The sequence below is a fragment of the Triturus cristatus genome, chromosome 12, assembly GCF_964204655.1.
Source record: "Triturus cristatus chromosome 12, aTriCri1.1, whole genome shotgun sequence".
NCBI lineage: Eukaryota > Metazoa > Chordata > Amphibia > Caudata > Salamandridae > Triturus > Triturus cristatus.
Window position 1 is genome coordinate 16,020,815 of NC_140595.1, and position 25,327 is coordinate 16,046,141.

Sequence of the window (25,327 nt, forward strand, 5' to 3'; positions counted from 1 at the left end):
CCTAGTAGATGGTAGCCTTGCAAATGCTATCTTCATCGCTAGGCTGACTGAACGGGCTGCAAGAGATGACGATTGTGAAGATGGCATGTTTTTAAGTATCTTAGCTGTTAATAAATTTGTCATCAACAACGACAATGAGGAAAGGATCATGGGCGAAGCCCCTGAAGTAAATGTCACTCTCGGCATTGTACTTATCGACTAATCCATCTACGACAATGAGGTGACCGCTGATACTGAGGAGATTTTGAAGTTTGCGAGGGGGTGAGCGCCCTTCACCAGATCTATCCCATTTTTTGGATGTTACCATTTTTGAAGACCCCTCGCTGTCCTTATGTGAAAGAGGGTATTCTTTAGTTTTAAGTCTCTGGAGCCACAACAACAATCTACCTGCCCTATCTTTGAGCGTTCTTTGGGAAACAGTGTGGCAAATTTTGCAATCCCTCACCTTATGCTCCGAATGAAGACAATATATACACTGCTTATGTGGGTCATCAATATGAAGTCGTTTTTCCCACAGGTGTCAGAGGATCTAAAAAATCCTTTTTTAGGTTGGTCTGACATGATGTCTAGTCAGGCTATCAGTTCAAATGTAGATACAGATGAAGTTCTGAAGAGAAATCTTCCCACAAATTGTGTAAAATGTTGAAAACTGAGCAGAGCTCAGAGAGACTCCCATCACATGATATGCGGTAAAAAATCTGAGAAATTCAACCTCTTTTGGGAGTCTTCTATAGAGCACCGTACCCTGCTTGGCTAAAGGTTGGCATTTAGTTCTTTTTTTTAAAGGGCATAGATACGACCAAAGGTTCAGTGCTATTCCTATTATACTGTTGCAAATTGCTTTGTTATGATACCGTGGGACTCCCACTTCGACGATGTGGAATGATTCAAGCATATGACTCTATAAAAGATACCAATACTGGAGAATTCTAAAATCTGTTTACGCATTGCACCTGAAAAACTAGGATTATCGCAAGATTACCAGGTTTAATCTACAAAAGTTTAGAAAAAACACCAAAAAGATGTAAACAAGAAAAAGTGTGAGGTATTAAACCATGTCTCTATGACTATGCATATGAATTGGGTCCCCTGGGTTTGCTGATTCAGCAGCAAGAGGGATTTCAAAATTTACAGTTGTACCCATCTGCCAGACAAAGAGAGAAGCCAGTATATGGTAGTGGCCTTAATCTATACAGCACCCCATATTAAATCATGAAGCCCCACTGTAATTGTGACACCCCAAATAATGCTGTTTAACGAGAAACAACATCACACTATTTGAACACAATCTACTTCCGCATTCCAGTTGAAAAGGTTGGAACAATAGGTTTTCGTGGAGGGCACTAACAGATTAGCAGTGTATGTATGCCTCTGTTGAGGCTGGCAGGTACCTGGGTAAGGCACCAGGCCATTGGAGTATATTGTCTCTAGAGCAGGATGTCCGTTGGGAAAAGGCATCACCCCGGTAAACCCATTTGTCAACGGTGCCACGAGCCCAGGGACCGATGCTGTGCCGATGACTGGAGGCGAGTGTAAACCTGTGGATAAATAAATACGTACAGAGGTGAGAGTCATAACTGGAATGCAGATTAATCAATCAAAGAATTCAGAAATACTCATCATATCTCGAGGTCAAATTCAACATTACAGGAAAAAAAGGCTAACAATGTAATTCTTGTAGGAACCCCATTGCTCCACCGTAAGCACCCTAAGTGATGTGTCCATGAGGAAGACAATCCAGGACTGAACCCCCAAACTCCAGCTGTTAGAATGTAAACACATGTAACTAAGGTGAATACAAAATCTTTATAATCCAGTGCCCATGCTGGAGTGAAGTCCAGACCCTAGCGGAAGCTGCTTTGTAAAGAGCAGCGACGAAGAACAGCGAGTAAATGGCATCAGGTCAGTAGGCCTGGCAACGCTACTGTTTGTTGTAGTGCGGTGATCTAGCACCCTACAAGATTGACTGGCACTACATGAATCAGTGTTGTAGTGTTATTCTTAAAACACGCATAGAATGGATCTTTCTTTAAAGTGGACTTTGTAAAGTCTGAGCATGCTGTAGAATGGCTTAGCTAAGTTTACTCATGGTGAGGGATCTATGTCCAGACTTTTCCAGAGTCCTCTTCCTGTTTTCTGTCACTCTTGGTCGTTTCCCCGTTCCTTACAATCCCCAAGTGTCCTGTTCCAGTATTCTGGTCCCACGCGCCCCTGTACTTTTGTCCTGTCTGATGTTTGTCTCTCTATGCGTTCTGTGGCTTTCAAAAACTTGTTTGTGTCTTATTAAAAGTTCTTCGAGCCGTCGCTGACTGATCACTTTTCAAGGAGCATATCAAAGGGCTTATTCTCCTCTTACTTCTGCTTTCACCATTTCATTTGGCCTGTGTAGTGCATTTCTTCTCTTTAGTTTTGTCTTCTGTATCCAGTATCTCATCCCTGTCTAGCTTTTAGACCACAGTCTTCTCCAGCCTTCAGATCTTATCCAGTTCCTGCCCAGCCTATAGCTACTCTTACTACTCTTCCAGGCTCAAGTAGTCCTCTAGATGTGGTACAACTCCCTTCTCCAGACTCCGCTGTCCTTGCAGAGAGTAAAGTTGGCATATTGGGTATTCCAGTTCTGGTCTCATCAAGTCCTGGAATCCATCAGTCAATTATTGCTGGAACCCAACCAATCCAGCGTAACTGAAATCCAACCAAATCATTGACGCTTCAACCGAACCACAGTAGAATACCTGCAGCCCAACCAGTATATTACAGTGGCGCCCAACCAATCAATGTTGGCTGTAACCAATGACGGAGCTGGAGCTCAACCAATAAATGTTAGCAGTAACTAATGACGGAGCTGGAGCCCAACCAATCAATTTTAGCGGTAACCAATGACGGAGCTGGAGCCCAACCAATCAATGTGAGTTGTAACCAATGACAGAGCTGGAGCCCAACCAATCAATGTTAGCGGTAACCAATGACAGAGCTAGAGGCCAACCAATCAATGTGAGTTGTAACCAATGACAGAGCTGGAGCCCACCCAATCAATGTGAGCTGTAACCAATGACGGAGCTGGAGCCCAACCAATCAATGTGAGTTGTAACCAATGACAGAGCTGGAGCCCACCCAATCAATGTTAGCTGTAACTAAGGACGGAGCTGTAGCACAACCAATCAATGTTAGCGGTAACCAATGACGGAGCTGGAGCCCATCTAATCAATGTTAACTGTAACCAATGAAGGAGCTGGAGCCCAACTGATCCAACATGGGAACACAACCAATGAAAGAGCTGGAACCAAACCAGTTCATCATTGTGGGACCCCAAATGATCATCACAGCTGGATACTGTTCAGTCTACGATCATTCGAACCCAACCAGTCTATTCTAGCTGGAACTCATCTAATCCATCATAGGGGAGGGACGCCAACCAGACCCCGGATGTACACCCACTCCAACCCACCGTAGCTGTAATCCATACAACAATCCATCATGCCCACAACCCAACCAGAAGACAACTAATCTATGTTCTTCAAAACCCAACCAGATCATAGAAGTCTAAACCCAATCAGATTACCATAGCCGAAACCCAAGCAGATCACCGTAGTGTCAAAGCAAACTACTGTATCAATGCTGAATGCCAGACAATCTACCACAGTGGAGCCCACCAAATACTTTTAACTGTGGCCAAGCAATCCATCATAAATGAAGCCCAACCAAAACGTGCAGCGCGGAAACCAGCCCTTGAGCAGCAGTGTGGTACTAACCTGATCCTGGCGTTATCGAGGTGGCAGGAAGTCCATTCAAACTCACTGCTCCAATCTGCTGAATGTGGCAGGGGGGAAAGGCCACACCGGGGCTCAGGTAGCTCCCATGAGAGGTGGAAAGGACTGTTGTTTGCTGCTGCATCAGCTAAAAGAACAGTAGAAAAGGGTGCTTCAGTACAATGGGTGTCAGTGTCCTTCCCTCTCCATGCCTACGCCACCCTGTCCATGTGTCTCCACCCCAACTTCCCCTCCCTGCCGCCCTGTCAATGTCTGCCCTGTTCATGTTTGCCACCCAGCCTGTATGTCTGCACCCCATCTCCACATGCCTGCTGGCCTTTCAATGTCTGGCCCTGTTCATGTTTGCCACCCAGCCTGTATGTCTGCACCCCATCGCCACCTGCCTGCTGCCCTTGTCAATGTTTGGCCCTGTTCATGTCTGCCACTCTGTGCACACCTCTCCACCCCATCTTCCATGCATGCCGCCCTGCCCATGTCTGTCCCCATCCATATCTGCCACCCTGCCCAGATGTCTCCTTCCCATGTCTTCTGCCCTGTTCGTCTGCCCCTTCCATGTCTGCCACCCTGCCCAGATGTCTCCTCCCCATGCCTGCCGCCCTATACACGTCTGCCACACTGCCTATTCGTCTCCACCCCATCTCTCCAAGCCTACTACCCTGTCTATGCATCTCCACCCCATCTCCCCATGCCTGCTGCCCTGTCCATGTCTAGCACCATGTCCAGATGTCTCCTCCTGCCCTGTAAATGTCTGCCCTGTCCATGTCTTCCACCCTGCCCAGATGTCTCCTTCCCATGCCTCCTGCCCTGTACATGTATGCCTTGTACATGCCTGCCACACTGCCCATGAGTCTCCACCCCATCTCCCCATTCCTGCCACCCTGTCTCTGCTTGCCCTTCTCCATGCATCTTCACCCCATCTCTCCATACCTACTGCCCCCTGCTAAACATCACACCTGCAAAAATGATAGGACAGGTTTCCCGCTCAGGAGGAAGTTTTGCATGCGGCTTGTAATAAAATAACTTCCTGTTGTGTAGTAGCTTTACAGTAGAGAATGTGTGCCTGATTCCACTCAAAACCATTGTGAATGTTTGTTGCAGCTTTGCTGGCCTTCCAGAGGCACTGAGTGATTGTCTCCAGCACTTTCTGCACACACGACACCCACATGTAAAAGAGGAGCTGCAAAGCGTTGGAGTGGAATGCTCCCAGAGTTATTACAACTGGTTCAGATTAATCCAATCATTTCCATCTATCCCTTTTTGCTATGAAAGTGAGTCACCTTAGATGCGATTGGGGTGTTCAGATGTAGGTTCTGAGCTACTGCTCCACAGGCCTGAACCGGCGCCTCATGGACGAGGTGGACCAAGTCTGAAACCATTCTGTGGTCGCTTGTGTTCCCGTCCAGATAGGGCACAGGCCAGCAGTTCGAGCTGGGCCGACCCTTTTTGATCAGGGGCAATATTTATTTGCAAATGGTTGGCCCTTTTCAGTAATGGCACAGGCGAGCTAAACTTGATACAATGGAATGCTCCCAGAGTACTTACCAGCGATTCAGATGAATTCAAGTGTTTACAACCATCACTTTCTTACCGCAGACTAGAGTTTATATAAGTGTGCATGCGCTACCTACGATATGTTCATGCATTAAGAAAAGCTGGCACTCCCAGCTACAGGGGGGAAGGGGGGGTGCTACCCCCAGAGTTCACGGATCATGACATTCCTGCACTTTGGCAAGTTCATCATGAAGGTGGCAATCTCTTCCTGCCCACTCACTTAAGGTGGGAGGGGGTAAACCACTGGCGCCTTCTGGGGGCTTGGGGGACGGAGAGCTCTAGTCTACAAGCTCACTAGATGATGCCCTAGGTAAGCAAGGGGGGGACTCTCAGCTAAACCTACCTGAATAAAACTGCAGAAAAGCTGGAAGTACAAGTTGTGCTCCTTCTTCACAATTGACACATGCGCATTAAAAGGGAGCCAGAGGTGACCCAGGCAATTACAGGCCCATATTTTTGCTAGATACCACCTCAAAACGAATGGGACAGCTACTATTACATCGGCTGGAAGAATGGGCCTGTGTTAAAAATATACTGATTTCAGCCCAATATGGCTTCCAGCGGGGAAGGGGCACGATTGATCAGTGCTTGAACCTGAGCCTTGTCATTGAGAAATACACCTGGGCTAAAGGGGAAATAATCTACATGGCCTTCATAGATCTCTCAGCCGCATTTAATTGCGTAAGCTATGGGAGACAATAGAGGCCATGGGGGTGGACCCCCAAATTCTTACATTTATCAGACAGGTCAATTCCCAGACCACTGCTTTGGTGCAGTATTGTAAGGACGGGGCTAGTACCGGCTCATTTCGGATCCTACGGGGGTTAAGCAAGGATGCGTCCTCGCTCCATTCCTGTTTTCATTATACACGAATGGGGTTGAGGCAGCATTAGCGGGCATGGCTCCAGATATCCTGAAGTTTGAGTCTTTAACTCTGCCTTTACTTGCATACACAGATGACACTGTCCTAGTGGCCAGACCAGGCAGGGCCTTGCAACACATGATAACGGCTTATGTCTCCTTTATGACTTCCCTTGATTTAAGGGTTAACAAATCAAAATTGTTTATTTTAATAGCATATCCCACAGGGCGTGGGAAAGTTCCATCCTTCCACTTAGGGACTCGCAAATTAGTGGTAGTAGATTCTTTCCCTTACCTTGGAGTCATGTTTGATAAAGGCCACACTTGGGTCCATATGGTCAAAAATAGGGTATTAGCGATGGAGAGTAGCATGGCAGCCATTATTAAATTTGCCAAGAAACTGGGAACCAAACCTATAAAAGTCACAAAGAGCATCTATAAGGCTAAGACAGTTTCGGCAACTACCTACGGAGCAGGGGTGTAGGGTTCGTCTCAAATTGAACAGTTGCAGATTACCGAGGATAAATGCCTTAAGAGGCTGATTTCCCTCCCGCTATCAGGCTCCAACTTCAATTGCCATGTGGAATTGGACTTCCCTTATATTAGAGACTTGGTAAGGTTAGCCCCTTTAGTTTTATGCCATTCAAATTGGAGGAAGAACACGCTATTCTTAACACAACATATTATAAAGGATTGCCTTGAGTTAAATAATGTACATAAAATAGGATGGCTGCATTATGTAAGGTCGACCCTGAGCACTTTGGGTCTGGAGGATTTGTAAATAAACCCTAGAGGATGCCTCCAAATTGCTAAGAAGGTTTTAAAAGCTTTTTTGGGAGCTAAGTTTGTTTAAGAGCGCACAGAGATAAACAAAGTCAAACCAACAGAGAGGATAGATCGAAACCTCCCGACTCTAGCAGAGGGTGACTACCACTATCGAGAGGAAATTCAGAGCTTACAGTACAGATTCATCCTAGTAAGATTTCGTATGAATCTTTTTCCTCTGATGGTGGGTCATCCAGTGGGTAAACATACGTTTTGAGACCTGATCGTTTGACCATGTGATGGAGTCTCGGAACAAGTAGCCCTCCTTGCCACTCTTCTCTGTGAATTGTATAAAATGAAAGAGCTCGATACATATGACCGTCCTGAGACAATACACCGCGAGGCAATGCGGAGTAGCTCTCAGATTTCTTAAAACACTTGGTAACCCCTTTATTTGCTTTGTAGTAGACAACTTCCTTTGGGCTTGTATAAAGAAAAGGAAACATTTTTGCCATTTATAGTAATATTGAGGTGCACTTGGAATTTTATGCTTTTTAAACTGTACTATTTGATGGATGTTGTGTTTTCATTCTGGGTGTATCGTGCTTTTATGATCTTTGTTTTGCTTAAGATCGATTAAGCTGGATGATGATGACACATGCGCTCAAAGACAGACAAACACACAGAAACATGCAGCCATACTTAACCCATGCACATTTGCATTCACATGCACGCGATACACGTGTACACACATGCATGCACAGACTCATAAGGTGCAAATTCCTCCACTGACACTTTTGCCTTTATGGTTATATTTTATCAGTGGTAGAACCCCCCCCCACACACACACGCGCACGAAGCCGCGGTAGTATCTCCCGCACACACGGTTTATTTTTAGCAGGCTACCCTGGTGCTCTGCCCCAGCTCTAGGCCTTTCACCTCCGGAGCACACACAGCTTTCTAGGTCAGGCTGAGCAGTCAGGGGTGTGGTGTTGCACACAGCACTGTCCTCAGAGTGCATCACGTACGTGGCACGCCCCCTCCCCCTCCCCCACGCCGCTGTAAACTGATGCGGCGTGGCAGACTCTGTGTAAATGGGGGGGGGGGGCTACAATCACCTAGAAACTATCTTAGCCTTACAAATGTGTGATTTAAAACACATAAACCCTGAAGTCTGGTTTAACTGTGAAATGTAACAGGATGCGCCAGGCAAGCAACCCTCTGTGGAAAAAAACCTTATTACCCAACCGAAGAGAGCAACATCTAGGGAGACTGGGTGGGGTGGGGCAGGGTCAGTGAAGAGAAAGAGAACTGGCATCACCACAGGCAGGGACCGTCTGAACTCCCAAACTGTGCATCGCAGCATTCTGCCTGTGGAAGCAGGTGGGGCTGGGGCTCCTACATGCAGCACCGCCTACATCCCCTCAGTAAGCACTGTAGTGAGGCAGTGGTGCCACAGTGACGCCCTGTGAACTGTCACCGTTGGCATCAGCTGGGGCAGATCTAGTAGGCTTGTAAACAGAGCAGAAACATGTTATGGTAACCAGACAATAGGGCAATAGCGACACCTAGAGGTCAGACTGTGGCATTAGAAGAAAACCGACAGCTAGTGCCTAGACAATGGTGCAGCAGCGCCACCTAGGGGTTCAGGGTGTTCCACATTCTGAAGTCCTACTGGGAGAGGGCAGGCAGGGGCAGAGGAGTGACCCCTAGAGGCCAAGGCAAGCATGGCAGCAACCCTGTAGATTCTGATGCTGCTGTGACACTTGGTGTCCACAAGAGGTCATGAGAAAGAGCGCGTGACTGATCACAGACGCGGCGGGAGAACAAGGACTAAAAGAGCGGGATGAACGTACGCAAGAGGCGGAGGGAGAAACTGGGACAGGAGACGGAACAGGAGAGAGTCAGGGAAGGGAGAGGGAGAAATACACTGAGGGCGAGTGGGTGAAGAGAAACTGATAGAAAGGAGACACCAGGCATGACAGGGTGAGGTCGGAAGGATATCACATTGTTTTGTGCCGTGCAGCATCCTGCAGGGGCTGCTGCACAGCTGCTCCCGATGGAGATACTGATTCGTTCTGTTTCTCTCTCTTGATCCTTCAGTTCCATATATTCTTCCTCAAAGAGAGGGATACCACACGGCCTGTAATCTTGAGTTTTGCTTAGTTCTTGGGGTGATTCTACCAAAGTAGTGCGGCAGTGACCTCCAGTGGCCAGAGTTAGCACTGAGAACAGACTGTGACCTCCAGTGACACCTTATGGTCTGCAAGAGAACAGCAACGGATAAAGGTATTGAGGCATTTGTTGGCAGGCACCATGATATTAAGCTTGCAAGCCCCACCTTCTGGCCCTGCGAGGCATCCTTATGTTCAGATTTTTCGGTGACAATATACAAATAAGGCCTCAACCTTAAAAAGGATGAATTACCGCTGGATGGGACTCCCATCCCCAAGGTCACAACACAGCTGTAGAGGTCACACACTATGACACCACACAAGCGCTTACTGCCTATAAAGAGGCGTCAGGTACTCACAGCTTGTGCGTATGCACTGTACGGACTGAAGGGCAGAGTGAGGGATGGCGTAAAGATGCCCAGTTGACCCACCATCTGCTGCATCCGCCGGAGAGTGCGCTCCTTGTCCGTGTCTGCGAACTTCACCACCAGGCTGGAGGAGGCACCCTGTGTTTAAAGGGAGGAGACAGCATTAGTGGGAGTCAGGCGAGGTTGGAAGCGGTGAGAGGAAGAAAAGGACAAGTGAACGAGGGAAGGTGGGACAAGAAAGGTGGACAGGAGTGAGAGGGTAAAGAAGAAACAGAAGACAAGTGGCAACAAAAATGCAATAGAGAGAAAGGTGGGAACATGAATCATGGAATGGGCAGTGTGCGTAGGAAGGGGGGGGCAAATACACATATGAGAACATGGTGGTGAATGCTTAAAAAAGAATTTGAAGTGCAGGCAACAGGGACCTAGGAGAGTGAACACAGGAATGCAGGAGGAGGAGCTTATCTACACAGTTAAAACACTGTGAGCTGTGTCAGCTGTGATATTACAAAACACCACTGTACAACCATCCCACACCTTATAAAACACAAAGAGAGAGAAAGAGAAAGAGATTTGTGGTCCCGGACATGCATTTTCAAGGCCACAATGACTCTAGTACAGGGGTCTTCAAACTGTGGGGCGCGACCCCCAGGGGGGCCGTGGAGTGATGCAAAGGGGGTCGCGCCTTCCCAGTCACACTTCTGCCCGGCCCAAGAGCTTCAGCCCCCCCTCCTGTGTCGGCTGCTGCAGTGAAACTTGAGCTGCTGGGGGCTCAGCTGGGCAGTGTCTGGATTCCTATCTCCGGCACCCCCGTGTTTTTTCACTGCCGTAGTGTGAGAATGCATTTCATGGAAAGGAATACAAAGTTGGCTTCCTGGGGGCGCCGTGAGTGAAAGTTTATTGTGCTTTTGAAGCACCTGCTGCAGCGTTTCTTTCCCCGGCAATTACCAGGCCTCACATAAATGTCAAGATAACTTGTGTGATTAATTATCTTCCTGGAGAGAGATGGAATGTTGTATAGTTGAGGTTTTGACTTAGGTGATGTTAGTGCAGAGGGTTAATATGCCTGCTGCAAAGAACGTGTACCAAGTAGATTACAGAGTGCGTATGATGTGAAGAGATCAGCAGGTTACTGCTTTAAAAGAGGCATCCTTTTATTACTTGCAATTTATAACTTAAAGTCCTAATAGAGAATAGTGAGCGATTAACTTTCATCCTAGAACTGCATACACACTGCAAAGTATACATTATTAGACCATTGATTAATGTTGCAAAAAGGGTTAATTTGGCTAGAAATCAATTCTTATTATTAAAGGAAACTCCCAACTATGCTGTTTCTTTTTCGACTCTGAGTTTGTGCTTCTCCACACCAAGCACTCTTGAACTATACTGCCTACCAGTATGGATGACATGTGACTCCTATACTTTTAGTCCTTTGGCTTATGTAACATTTCCTATACACTGATTTACACACTTATGATTGATTGTCTCTGTGTAATGTATGTGTGATGCAAAGTGCTCGGACACCCTACACTGGTATGAGTGGCACTATATAACTAATTCAATGCATCTGAGAGTGTGGGGTTATGGAGACTTGGTCACTGTTAAAGGGTGCTAGTGAGAGAATCCGTGGTGGGGGTGGTCATTGTGGGGGGCACCAACAAACATTGTCGCACAGGGCACCACCAGCACTAAAGCCGGCCCTGGGAAGTATGCACAGATAAGCGCTGAAGATACCGCTTTAGGTGACTGCTTTTTTTTGTACCGACTGGGCCACCAAAATAATCTGCTGGCAACCCTAACCATAGGACTGGAAGTTTGTTGCAGGATCAGCACATTATTTATTTCCTTGACCCTCGATCCCCGATTAATGCTGCAATAGTTTAACTTAGATATTAAAGTCTACGCCCCCGTCAATAACATGCTGAGTTACTTCATGGGTCTGGGAATGCACCCTGCATTCAGACAACTCATTCCTCATTCTCGCCCTTCATTGTCACGCTCACCTTGCACTCACAGCGATCACAATGCACTCACACTGATCACCATGCACTTGCACCATTCACCTGCTCACCTTGCACTCACAGTGATCACAATGCACTCACACTGATCACCATGCACTTGCACCATTCACCCGCTCACCTTGCACTCACAGTGATCACAATGCACTCACACTGATCACCATGCACTTGCACCATTCACCCGCTCACCCTGCACTCACAGTGATCACAATGCACTCACACTGATCACCATGCACTTGCACCATTCACCCGCTCACCCTGCACTCACAGTGATCACAATGCACTCACACTGATCACCATGCACTTGCACCATTCACCCGCTCACCTTGCACTCACAGTGATCACTCTGCTCTCAAAATGCACTTGTCCTGCTCACACTATACCTCAACCTGCAGTCACACGAGTACACTACTCATCCTGCACTCATGTGACACTTCACTCACCTGTCCCCCTCACTACTCAATATGCAACTCACTCAAACAAGCCCATCAGTAATCATACATTCATTCATCCCATTCTGAACTTGCATCCGCACCCAAAATGAGAGAGGACAGCAAGGGAGTGAGAGAATTTGATTGAAGAGGTCAGGGATGAGGAGAAATGTGAATTGCCGAAGAGAAGAGTGGACACGCAAGAAGTGAGTGTGATCCAAAGGTGAGGGCTTCTGTTAGAACAAAGGGGAGATGTGAAAGAGGAATGGGGGGACTGGAGAGGTGTAAGATACAAATAGACAAAAATTTGAATGAAGAGACGAGGTGAATGAGAAGTGCTGAGGGGCACGGGAGGTGACAGGGCCAGAGAGGCGATGAGATACATGTGAGAGACTGTTAGAGATGAGGGCAGTGAAAGGACAGAATGGCAAGAGGTGATTAAAGGTGAAGTGAGAGGTTGAATGGGGAGAGTTCAGAAGTTGTAAAAAGGGGTGAAAGAAAATGACCTGCAAAGTGAGAGAGGGATCCAGGGTTAGGAGAGGAGAGAGGGATGGAAGGGAGGGGGTGAGAGGAAAGCTGCATGGGTAAAAGGCTTAACTCTACACAAAACCGCCAGGGTTTTAAGGGACCCCTGCTTCTTACGGTCAGGGCCAGGTGAGCTTCTAATGTGGCAGCACGTATTGCTGCAGAGTGGAAGGCCCTTCACAAAGGTTGACTTGAAATCTTTCTGATGATAATTGCTGTATTTTGGTTATAAATGGGTACTGATTGGGTGAAATCTTTCCTCAGCGTTACTGTGTGTAACAAATATCAAAATAATGAAGCAATGCTATCCCAAAATACGCGGCATCACATAACCTTATTTACATTTTCATCCCACGCAATTTAGTCAACAGGTTTAGACATTTTTGTCAAGAGGGGGTCCTTACGCCTCAAAATGTTGACAGGGGGGTCTCGGCATCCAAAAGTTTGAAGACCTCTGCTCTAGTATATAACACAAGGTGTATTTGTAAACCGCATGTTCATCTCGAAGGGTATCTTCGCCCTCAACAGCAGATGGTTATTGCTACCCAACTCAATGGTAGTCATTCTATCAGCCTTGGAAGGATGAAAGAGTGAGTGGACCCACTGAGGTTTGAACCTGTGACCATCAGATCAAACACAGATCCCTGCAGTGGATGCCCTGGTCCGCTCATTCACCACTAGTGTATTCACAAGAAGATACGACTGCGCTCATGTGTAAACTCACACACATAGCGCACCACACGAGGCACACACTAGAGTGACGATGGCACAGGCGCAAACACTTTCATGCCCCCAGTCACGGAATCCAATTAATACTCTGGATTACACCACCACCATCCACCCATGAAACTGTGTCCCCTGCCCCACACCCCAGCACCCACCGCCATCCACCCATGAAGCAGTGTCCCCTGCCCCCGCCACCGCCCCACACCCCAGCAGTAGGCAGCACTCTTCGCACAAGAGACCCAGTTCACTGCCACACACCTCTTGAAGGAAGCGCCTCGTAGTGGTATCTAGGTGCTACTGCTCATTGTATTGAGCTCTCAAAGATGAAATGTGGAAGGCCCATGCCTGGGTGCAAACCTCTAACAACACTGCTGGAGCAGGCAGAAGAGAGGTGCTTGCTGAGGGGACGATGCCCACTGTCTCCCAAGGACCACCGTCTCTAGGAGGGGCGGACCATCAAGTGACTTCACATAAGCTGAATATAAGAAGCGAGGCAGGCACTGCCAGTGTGTGGCCACCTGCCAGACTCGCAGCCACTGCCCGATTGTGTTGCCACCAGCACTGGGTGTCGCTGCTGTCACGGTGACTACCTTTTACGTTACAAAGAACCTCCAGAAATGAAGCCACTGCAACACAGGGGGGCAGTGCGGCACCGCCCTCTGCCTGCCTGCTGCCTCCGCTCCATGGCGATGCCACCGCCGGGGTTTGTGCTTCTTGAAGGGAAGGCCAGGTCGTGGCACTTATTCCCTCAATAAAAGCACTTTCTCGCCTCACACTGTTTCTGTATTCCATGGTTCCGGCATTCTCGTTTTTCTTTTGTTTTCTGGTTATCTTCAGAAATATCGAGGACATCTTCCTTTTCATGGACCATTTTTCCATGTGAATTATTTTACTGGGCTTTCAGTTTGCCTTAGAGAGGGGGTGTGGTTTAGTCTCCCTCGACTTTGAACTCGGGTGCCACTGCTATTGTTTGTCACTGTGGGTGCCGGAAGTCGAGAGGCGGTCCTTTTGTTAATGAAACAGTGGTTGACGGTATCGGTTGGTTCACACTCTGTGATGGCTATACGTGTTTCAGGTTTGTCAGAAGAAGGGATGTTCGTGAGCTCTGTGACATTTCTCATGATGCTGGTTTTCTTAAAGTACTCTTGATGTGGGAAGGTTTTAGGGCTCAGCGGAGGGACGGGGCACCATGGTCCTCTCAGCAGCGCATCCAGCCTTTCGGGTGAAAGACTCCTTACACCTGAGGCAATCTCCCCGGTCCAGCTGGCTCTTGAAGTAAAAGGCGGTAGATACTGAACACAAATCCCACAGCCATCAGGTCATAGGAATGAAAGACTCTGCATCCTTATGGCTACCCACCCGATGGAACATTCAGGCCAATGAGTAGAGCACTCAGTCCTTGAATCCCTCTGGCTGTCTCACGAGGCTTCAGTCCAGAGGCCTTGCTCGTTCTTTGGGCTGTACACTCACAGAGATGACCCAGCATCTTACAGCTCTGGACCAACCCACCCAAGGGTCACTCAGGCCAATGAGTAGAGCACTCAGTCCTTGAATCCCTCTGGCTGTCTCACGAGAATTCAGTCCAGAGGCCTTGCTCGGTCTTTGGGTCGTACACTCACAGAGATGACCCATCATCTTACAGCTCTGGACCAACCCACCCAAGGGTCACTCAGGCCAATGAGTAGAGCACTCAGTCCTTGAATGCCTCTGGCTGTCTCATGAGGCTTCAGTCCAGAGGCCTTGCTCGGTCTTTGGGTCGTACACTCGTGGAGATGAAGCGGCTTCTTACAGCTCTGGACCAACCCACCCAAGGCTCACCTTGTGACACTGTGCTTAGTACTTAATGCATGTCATCTTGGCACACACATGAAGGATGGCGAGATACTCACTGGCATAGTTTGGCTGCCATGTAGAGCCTGGATAGCTGCTTGTGCCTCCGTGTGAGAAGAAAACTTTACAAAGGCACAGCCTGGACAAAAGAAACAAATAGGAGACAAAGAGAAGAGAAAAAAAAGAAAGATTGTAGTGAGACTATAATAACCAGCAAGGAAATCAAGCAACAGACTTACAAAAATGGTAGACAGACAACAGGGAGAAGTGCTCTCTTGGGCAAGCGTCTGCAAGCACAGGCAATTTAGTCTAATTCAGACAGACAGATGAGTAACCTACACACCACTTTCCACCAACAGAGCAACGCTCCACTTGACAAGATGCAGATGAGATGGACTTGTCCTCAAGCTAAGGGCTCCTCAACATTTATAGACCTCACCTTGTGCAAAGGAAACATCTATGCGTGTATGTATACTTTGCTTCCCCATGACTGCTCAGTTTGCCACTTAAATAGTATTTTTTCCCTTTTTAATGCAAAAGAGGATATATTCCAAAGCTGAGTAGGTGTCCCGGGCAACGATGAAGTATGGGAATCTTGCAACATCTTTCAATTTCTTGGTCACGGGCTGATGATTTTAGGGTAGGCCCAGGTGGTAAATGACAAGGGGAGCGAGGCGTAAGTGGCATTCCCACTTACACTTAGGTGATGCAACTACACACAAGTACACAACACTGTCCCAGATGTCTCCTGTGCACAAAGTGGCCTTTAACAGCATGGAAGTGCCAGGGTTTCCAGAAGGCTCTTGATTGGCAAACTTCCTTCTGTCACCCCTAAGACTCACCAGGATATTTTCCCTACTGAAAGCCAAACCTTAATAAACTCGAACCACTACATTTATATATTTCCATGTGTTCCCTTTACTTTCTTTGATTCTCATAACCAGGAAGTAGGAAGAGCATCTAACCGGCGCCATTTTGTATGGCTCACTCGTGCATTGTGGGTAATGCCAGGTGCAGCCCTGAAGCATGTGGCAGGTTTAGCCATAAAGAGCCATAGGTGGCAGCAGTCACTTTCTGTACAGAGTGGATCCCCAGAGCCTCAGTCGCTGCTGCCCCCTAGAGGCCCTTCCTGGCAAAACCTCATAGAGAGGGTAAATCAAGGGAGAGAGAGTGCGGCTTGAAAGATTACCCAGAGTGCAATACTGGCCTAATGAAGGCGGCGCCGAGCAGAGGCACATCCAGCTTCCTGTTTCCAAGAAACATACAAGTGAACCACTCAGAAAGTGATTTTTTATAAAAAAATAAATATATATGGTGTTTCAGGTCTACAAATTACTATCTATCAATACAGACTGTTAAGGGGGCGGCAGTTCTTTTTTAAAGAAAAATCTGCACTCTAAATGTCTGGGAGGAGCAACTAGGAGAGCCAATCACACAAGCAGGTGACAAAAGGTGTCCCTACCGTCTCGGATCCTTCTGGAAAACATCTCCCACCCTCCTCATCTGACTTTCTAGGACAATGACGTCTAGACTGGCAACACAGAACAATCCACCGCTAGTCACACTGCCCGCTGGGCCATCTATGTGGTCCAGGTGGGGCGCACACGCTTCACGTTGACCCTGCTGGACGCCCCTCCAGAGAGCAGCCCGGGGAGGTTTAAGCTACAGACAGGTGAGAAATAGAGATGAAACTCACACCTTTACTGCTTCCATCCGGTCCGCGCAGAACTGTACATTCGTCAATCACCCCAAAAGGCTCAAAGAGGTGCAGCACGTCATCCTCGGACTGATGCTTACTGAGCATGCCCACAAACAACTTCCTGTCTCCTACAGTTAAACATAGAACCATCAATCTTCTGTAAATCTCGGATCAGGGCAATATTCGACAGTATTCTGGCTGTGGCGCGCTGTGATATGTGGTTTAATCGAAAAACCAGTCATGAATACAAGGTATGAAAATCCGAAATGTCGAAAATGTTTTGTTAGAAATTCTAATAATGAGAATGGCCAAAAATTAGAAAAAAAAACATGAAAAAAACCCATCAAGACCTGGTATCAAATTCCAAGTCAGCAAAATGAACACAACTTCAAAAGATTCCTTAAAATGCAGGAATTTCAGCCTATTTATTATTTGAAAGATTGGGGAAACAGTATAAAGGTGTTGAAGTCTGTTTTCTATATATACTGCAGCCCTAACACACGAGGAGCACAGATGGCAGACAGAAGCGAAAGTAGAACAGGTAATGAAAAGGGGCAGAGAAACGGGGGGCAGATAAGGGGAAGAAAAAACAAAGACTTGAAGGTGCCCTCTAGTTTTACAAAATGGGGAAAAGATAAAAATTATGCCCAGGAAGGGGGAGGCAAGCAGGAGTGGGTGTTGGGGATAAGGAGAAAGGTTAGAGATGTACTCTCCAAGAAAAGGCAAGACAAAGACAGTTGGAGGGAAGAGTAGGGGGTGGAGAGAGGAGGAAAGGGGGAAGGGTACTGTAGAAAGCAATCAGGCTTCTGCCCCGAGGAAGAGAAGAAATCATGGAGGAAATAGTGCAGCAGGTGATGGTTGGGGGTAGAAAAAAAGGAAAAGAAGCGAAACGTGATCCCTTAATACAAAAAAATACAAAAAATACTTGTAGAATGCAATTTTGAGATAAAAGGCACTCACTGGACAGATTCTAACATTTGCACAATTCTATTCTTTAGGAAAGATGAAGGAACCATGCTAGGTGAAATGGATTCTTAAAATTGGTAGTGTAGGTGTTTGTTTTCTCAAACATCACATTCATGCCAACACGAATGATTCAAACAGGAAGGGATGAAATGTGCTTGTCAAGAAGAGCGCAAGTGTATGGGCATCACGTGACATATATATTACAAGTAGTTTCATAATGGGGGAACTATGGGGCGGAGGGAGTCAAATGTATATCAGAAGTTACACAAATGAGATCTTCATTGTTTCAAGCACAGATGACTTCAAAGCCAAGAGAGACCCCCGAGCTCTGTCACTGCTCAAAGACACCGGGCCTGACTTATATTCAGTGGACGGGTTACTCTGTCACAACGGTGACGGCTATCCCCTCTGCCGAAATATAAATCCCATAGTATATAGTGGAATTTATATTTCTTTCGGCAGGCGGGATATCCAGCACGGAGAAACCCGTCCGCCGAAATATAAATTGGCCCACAGGCAGGCACCTGTCCAGAGACACAGACAGGGTGCAAACATTTTCAGAGATGCAGATTGTGAGTGATTAGTCACTACTGACCTCCTTCTTCATGGATTCCCTCACTACCACCCTCCAGCAGTGCCCCTCATCTCTCCATAGCCCTCTCTCACATGCATTTCAGTTGTTTTACAGCGCTACTCATACAAGTGTAAGGTGTGAGAGCACTTTACATCACACACACATTATACAAAAAAATGAATCATACGTGTTAGTCTATGTCACATAAGACAATGAGGATTACAAGTTGTAGGAGTCACGCCATCCATACTACTAATCAGCATGTTTTAAGAGTGTTTGGTCTGGAAAAGTGGAAACTCGGGATTTAAAACATTCCACAGTGAATGGGGTTGGCTTTACCAATAAGAATCTATTTCTATTCAAGCAAACCCTTTTTTTAGCAACATTAGAACAACAAAAGAATGGGTAAAAACATAAAGTTCTAACCTATACCATGAAGTTTGCATGAAGCTCTTTCATTACAGTTCAAAGGTCAATGTGCTATATTAAGATCACAACTTGTGAACTGCAAGTAACTATAGAATGTCTGTGACGAAAGCAGTAACCCACTGAGCTATCTGCATAAAATACAGTTCTGTGACCTGCATGGTACAGGATCTTTGCAGCAGGCATATTAACCTTCTGTGCTACTTTATAATGAGTCAAAACTGAAACTTGACAAAAGATCTCTCTCCAGGAGGAACATTACTTACCAGAGTTGTCTTGACATTTTTATCGTTTCCTGAAAATTGATGGACACACAAGGAAGGCTGCAGCAGATGCTTTTAAACCCATAAATAATTTCTAAACACAGTCTCCCCCGAAACAAGCTCAGCACCAGGTGCGGCTGCACCACTTGCACTGCCCTAAAGCTGGCCCTGAGAGATAGAAACTGGGCACTGTTACTGCTCCAGCACACAAACAAGTCTTTCACTACTCGGGAGCACAGACACGAGCCCTATCACTGCTTAAACACCCAGTGCAAGAACGATGCTATACTGAGGCCACCCCCTGTCACTGCACAGAGACAGAAAAGGGGCTCCGTCACTGCTCTGTAGACTTTCTGCAGTGTCTTCTTTTCGGTCGATTCCCTGCCATGTCCTTTTTTCTGTATGCTCCCCTCAATGTTGTCCTTCCTGTGGACTACATCCAGTTACCTCCTTCCTGTATGCTCCAGTCAAAGCCCTCTTTCCTGTAGACTCCCTCAGTGACCCGTTCCTGTAGAATCCCTCCTTGACCTCTTTGCTGTATTCTCCCTCAAAGTCTTCTTCCTTGTATACTCCCTCAGTGATTCGTCCCTGTAGACTCCCTAAGTGACATCTTTCCTGTAGACTCCACTCAGTGGATTCTTTCCTGTAGATTTTAATTGCAAACCTTTTCCCTGTAGGCCACTCTTGCTACTCTCTTTCCAAAGACTTCACTTAGTGTTCTCATTCTTGTAGGCTCCCCTCAGAGGAATATTTTCTGTAAACACCCTCAGTGCTGTATTTCCTGTAGACTTCCTTAATTGACCTCTTTCTTGTAGACTCCCTCAAAGCCTTCTTGCTTGTAGACTCCCTCAGCGACCCCTTTGTTGTTGACTCTCTGTGACCTCTTTCCTGTAGACTCCCTCAAAGCCTTCTTTCTTGTAGACTCCCTTCAGTGACATCTTTCCCGTAGACTCCCTCAGGGACCTCTTTCCTGTAGACTCCAGCAGTGACCTCTTTCCTGCAGCGTCCCTCAGTGACCTCTTTCCTGCAGCCTCTCTCAGTGACCTATTTCCTGTAGACTCCTTTAAAGTAGAGGTGGGCGGAATTTGCGAAATTCCCTTTCGCAATTGATCGCGAAAATGTTAAAAATCTCCGCAAACACGCGGAAATATCGCGAAGATGCGAAAGTTTTTTTCCCGCCCGTTCGCGGTATTTTCTGCGTGGGCGCGGCTCGCCAACTTACCCATGTGGTTGCTCGCGGGCGCGGCCAACTTGTTTTCACTTGTCTCGTGGTGCATGATCGCGAGAAGAAAGACGTGATCGCGCGACGAATGACATTACTGCGGGCGCGACCTGTCGCGAGACAGCGCTAATGGCTACCAACAATCCAACATCTCGTGGAGAACGCGACCGGATCGGGAAAACTTGTCGGCGAATGCGGGGATTCAGGTAAGGCAATCGCGCGCACGCGAGAATGTATTATTTTACAGCGCGAGCAAGCAAAAAAATTCCGGTAAAATGCGGATTGCGGAAATTTTGACATTTTCGCGCTCTCCGCGGAACGCAACATTTTCAAATTATCGCAATTTCCGCAAGCGGAACGGAATTTTAGCCCAGGCCTACTTTAAAGCCTTCTTGCTTGTGGATTCCCTCAGTGACCTCTTTCTTGTAGACTCCCTCAAAGCCTTCTTGCTTGTAGATCCCTTCAGTGACCTCTTTCCTATAGACTCCCTCAAAGCCTTCTTTCTTGTAGACTCCCCCAATAACCTGTTTCCTGTAGACTCCCTGAGTGACCTCTTTCCTATAGACTCCCACAGTGACCTTTTTCCTGCAGCCTCCCTCAAAGCCTTCTTGCTTGTAAACTTCATCAGTGACCTCTTTTCTGTAGACTCCTGGAGTGACCTCTTTCCTGTAATCTCCTTCAAAGCCTTTTTACTAGTAGACTACTTCAGTAACCTCTTTTCTGTAAAGTTCCGCAGTGACCTCTTTCCTCTAGATCCCCTCAAAGCCTTCTTTCTTGTAGTCCCTTCAATAACTTATTTCCTGTAGATTCCCTTCAGTGCCTCATACCTGTAGCCTCCCCTTAGTGACCACTTTCCTGTAGTATTCCTCAATACCCTCTTTCCTGGATACTCGCCTTAGTGATCTCTGTCCAGTAGGCTCCACTCAGTGCTCTTTGTCCTGCAGACTCCCCTCAGTGCCCTGGATTTCCTTCAATGTTCTCTGTCATAACTCAGACATGTTTTGCTCTAGGTAGTCAGACTTTTTTAAAGTCTAATTTTGAAATGTGTGTTTTATGCCTTCCACATGGCAAGTGATGTGAGTTATGGTGTGAGTTGCATATCTTAATGGACAATTTTAGTGGTTTTGGGTATTTATGATGGAAACATAACTTTGTTTTTAAGTGTTTATTTTCGGTTAATTTCATGGTTTTTAGGTCTCGCCTAGGCAGCACATGAGTTGCCACTTTGAGACATGCTGTATCTGCTCTGTGGGTTTACAGCCCGCCAATCGCTTTTAATTTGTTGCTTTGCATGTCCTGAGCAAAGGCTTGCTTCTGTGTGGTTAATGTTGATTATATGCCCCTCCTTTTTGTCTGTCGACCACTCCCATGGATCATGCCCCTGTTACTTGTTGGCTTGCCCTTTTGTGCTTGTAGGTTTGTTGAAGTGTTCTATTTTTTTACTTTGTTCCTGCCCATGTGTTTGAAATGTCGGTTTTTCTTCCTGTACGCGTTTACCCTTTCCGATTGACATGCATTTGAAATGTCAGCTTTTCTTCCTGTACGCGTTCACCCATCCCAATTGCCATAGTGCTAAAAAACGTACGGATCAGTATTTGTCATTTTCATTCCGTTCCGTAAGTATTTTACAAACAGCATTTTTTTGGCTTTCTCCATTGTTTTATTTAAATTTCTCAGATCGGCTTTTCTCTCCATTTTTGTTTTTTTGTATACTCTGGGAGAGCCAATGCCGAAACTCGAACCCAGTTCCCAAAGTCAGCAGCACTGGATGTTATGCTACATCCTCTTTCTAAAACAATCAGCATTGTTTGGTGTTTTGTCTCCATTTCCCTCCCACCATACACCTAACCTTAAGCCCGTCCTCCCTTTTGTTTCCCTGAGTGTCCTCACTGTGTACTCAATATCCTGAGTGGTCTGCTTAGATATAAGTACGAACAGCACTAGCCCCTTCGTAGATGAGCAGGAAACCTCGGCTCTACCTTTCCATTCACTTCCCCGAATATGAAACCACATCGCATTTGCAATGGAAGTTGGCATCAGCTGCAGGAGTGCTATGGAACAGGCTTGCGACTGCCCTTTAATTTTGAGCACTACAAACACCATTGGAGGAATACAGGTGGGGCAATGCTACTGCCACCAGATGCAAGGAAAGGAAGTAGGAGGTACAGAGGTTGGTGTACCGAGGTGGTCCTCCTTCCTTCGAAGCTCCACCACTTCTACTCCTCCAAACTTTGTTTGATGATGCTAGACCACTCGCTTAGCCCCTAGTGTGCTGCCACCGGCCTCTCCATGCTGTACTGCGTGAGCCTGGTCAAAGAAATAGTTTTTATGTGGGGGCCATACTGACAGGGTGGCTTGATCGGCATGGGGCCAGCAGGGCACTACACATGGAGAACTGCTTCTGTCAGAACACGTTCATTGTGAAATGGAGCCATGTTTTGGAGAGAACTGCTTCCTCTTCAGTTGCAGGGTTTAGCGGGTCTGGAAGGGTTTTGGTGGTGGTTGGGTAATGCTTTACATGACACAAGTGGGGGACAGGCACTGTCCTGCCGGTTAGTTTCACTTTTTGTCCCAATGAGAGGGTCCATATGGCTTTTGTTGCTTGCCTTTTCTGGGGTCCAAAACTGAAAGCGTTTTGGTCGACAGCACTTCTAGTTAAGATAGCTAAATGAATGGTGTCTGCCTTGCCCCGCCCACACAAGCTTACGAACATTGCTCTGCAAATAGCATGTCAAAATGTCTCTTTGTTGACTGCAAAGCAAAATAAAAGTCTCTTGCAAAGGTGAGACCTATTGGCTATGCCAATGCTTGTTTTTATTGATAGAGTTAATTTCCATCTGATGCATTAAATGCAGCAGTGGCTGGCCACAGTGCCTACAGCCTGGTGCTGCACCCAAAGACACCCTACTCCCTGTTTTGGATTGGCCCACAGACCTTGGCAGCCAAGCCTTTTTGGGGGGGATTCTTACCCCTAGGTTTGGAACTGTAAAGCCAGAGAAAGCACCATGTCTGAGTGCACTGAACCAAGGGCAAGCTTCTCTGACCTTTGCCTCTCCTTCCAGGGTTGTGCATTTCTGAAGCCATGCCCACAAACCCATAAATTGTGAGGCACAGGTGGTGAAGCTTACCCTTGGTTTGCTGTGCTCGGGTATGAACTTGCCCTATCTGCGGATCCCTTTTGGGATTCGTGGTTTCCAGATACCTAAATGTGTTGCCTGGGGTCCGCAATACCAAGACAGGTATGGAGAACTGCGGGTGCCATTTTAGGTGTCAGGTTACCATGAATCCTGATAAGGACCTAATTTCCATACGAAGAGTGTATTTTCATTTGCCAATAACTTTGGCGTCATTTCACAAATCCTCGCAAATTTTTCAATACTAGTTCCATGCTTAATTCATCTGCTGTTTTGGAAAGTGTCAGGGCGATCCGTCAAGCGGAGGCTGAGAAAAGGGGGGTCCCAAAATGCCTTTTCCCCATATTAATTTCCATAGGAAACTTTTGACACGGCTACAGCCGGAACTGCAGAACAGAATTACACCACATTTGGCAGAAAGGTAGCTGTTGGTCCAGAAAGCGACCTTTTTTTTAAATTGGTGTAAATCTGTTCAGCAGTTTTTGAAATATTAAAGAAAATCCAAATTTGTATATAAAGGGACAAGGAGGATCCGTGACTAAGATCTGATTGGCTGCCAACACTTAAAACCAGGAAATGTTGGCAGCCATCTTGAGACCTGACTTGAGCAGAGTCCCAGAAAAAACATTTAAAAAAGAAGAAAAGGGGTCAGAGTAGAAATATCATGACCTACCACCTCCCTGGGGCCACATGTCACCAATTAATCGAGGAGGCCTCTTGGGCACCCTGTGCCCCAGGGGCCACCACCTACCCGGTTGGTTATTGATTTTTAATTGTGGGGCTCTCAGACTTCCCCTAGCCCCAGGAACCATCACATGCCCGGGGCCAACTTCTTTTCAAAAGATAGGAGGGGGGCCGTGAGCCACCCCCCTCCTGGGCCGTTTTTGGCCCTGGAGACTGCCACCTCCCCATCAAGAAAGGAGGGGGGCCACGCGGCACCCCTCCTGGAGCTAAAGATGGCCCTGGGGACCGCTACCCCCCTACTATGTCCTGGGAGCCCACACCCAGGACATAGCTGTTTGCTATGGCTTGGTGGGAGCTTTACCGCTCGTGCCAAGCCATAGCAAACTCTGCTCTGCTTCCAGCAAGCGAGAGCATGAAATATGCTCTCGCTTGGAAGCGGAGCAAAATTGCAAGAAGCGGAGCAAAATTGCTATTACAGAGAGGGAGCTGCATATTTAGCCCTCCTCCCACCTTTTAAAAAGACACAGCCCTAGGGGATGGGGTCCAAATTGCCCAGGAAAGGGGGGACATGCATCATTGATGACATCATCCACAGAACCCCTCACACACCCACTTACACCCCCATACAACCTCTCATACACCCACACCAGTACTCACACACCCACTGACTCCACCATAGAGGCACTCACAACCAACTCACTTGTACAGCCACACACACAACCATTCATTCACCCATAGAGCCAGTCATCCACCCACACAGCTACTCACACACCCACTCATTTACCGACATACTCACTCACACACCCACTCACTCACCCAACAGACTCACAAAACAGTCACTCACTCACCCATACAAGCACTCACACACTTACTCACACAACCACACAATCACTTACATACCCATTCACACGTCCATACAAGCACTCACACATCCGCTTACCCATACAGCCAATCACAGACACTTACTCTCTAATACAGCCACTCACACCAACTAACTTAAGCAAACATCTGCTCAGTTCCTCACTCACCTATACAGCCACTTACACAGAGTCACTGACTCATACAACCATTCAGACACCCATTCACTCACCCATACAGTTACTACCCACCCACTTACCCACCCATAGACCCACTCACACTGCCACTTACTCATGCAGCCACTGACACACCCACTCACTCACCAATACAGCCACTCACAGAGCATCTCACTCACCCACACAGCTACTCACACACCCACATATACCTCCATACGGCCACGTACACACCATACACACAAGGATACATACAGTCACACAGGCACACACGTAATATATGTTACAAGTAGTATCACTCAGCAGTAG

The 25,327-nt window shown here is 47.1% G+C and overlaps 1 protein-coding gene across 4 annotated transcripts in view; it reads right to left on the reverse strand.

Moving 5' to 3' along the window:
- Positions 1 to 25,327, reverse strand: part of CELF5 (CUGBP Elav-like family member 5) — a 376,224-nt gene that overhangs the window by 85,649 nt on the left and 265,248 nt on the right. For 2 of the 4 annotated variants that reach the window (XM_085638933.1, XM_085638932.1), the window contains exons 4-8: positions 16,718 to 16,846; positions 15,079 to 15,158; positions 9,478 to 9,624; positions 3,750 to 3,894; positions 1,392 to 1,538 (exon numbers count right to left, since the gene is read on the reverse strand). In XM_085638933.1, coding sequence (XP_085495059.1) covers positions 1,392 to 1,538; positions 3,750 to 3,894; positions 9,478 to 9,624; positions 15,079 to 15,158; positions 16,718 to 16,846 — 648 coding nt within the window. The remainder of the gene's footprint in view (positions 1 to 1,391; positions 1,539 to 3,749; positions 3,895 to 9,477; positions 9,625 to 15,078; positions 15,159 to 16,717; positions 16,847 to 25,327) is intronic. The other 2 variants (XM_085638935.1, XM_085638934.1) reach the window with 1 other exon arrangement.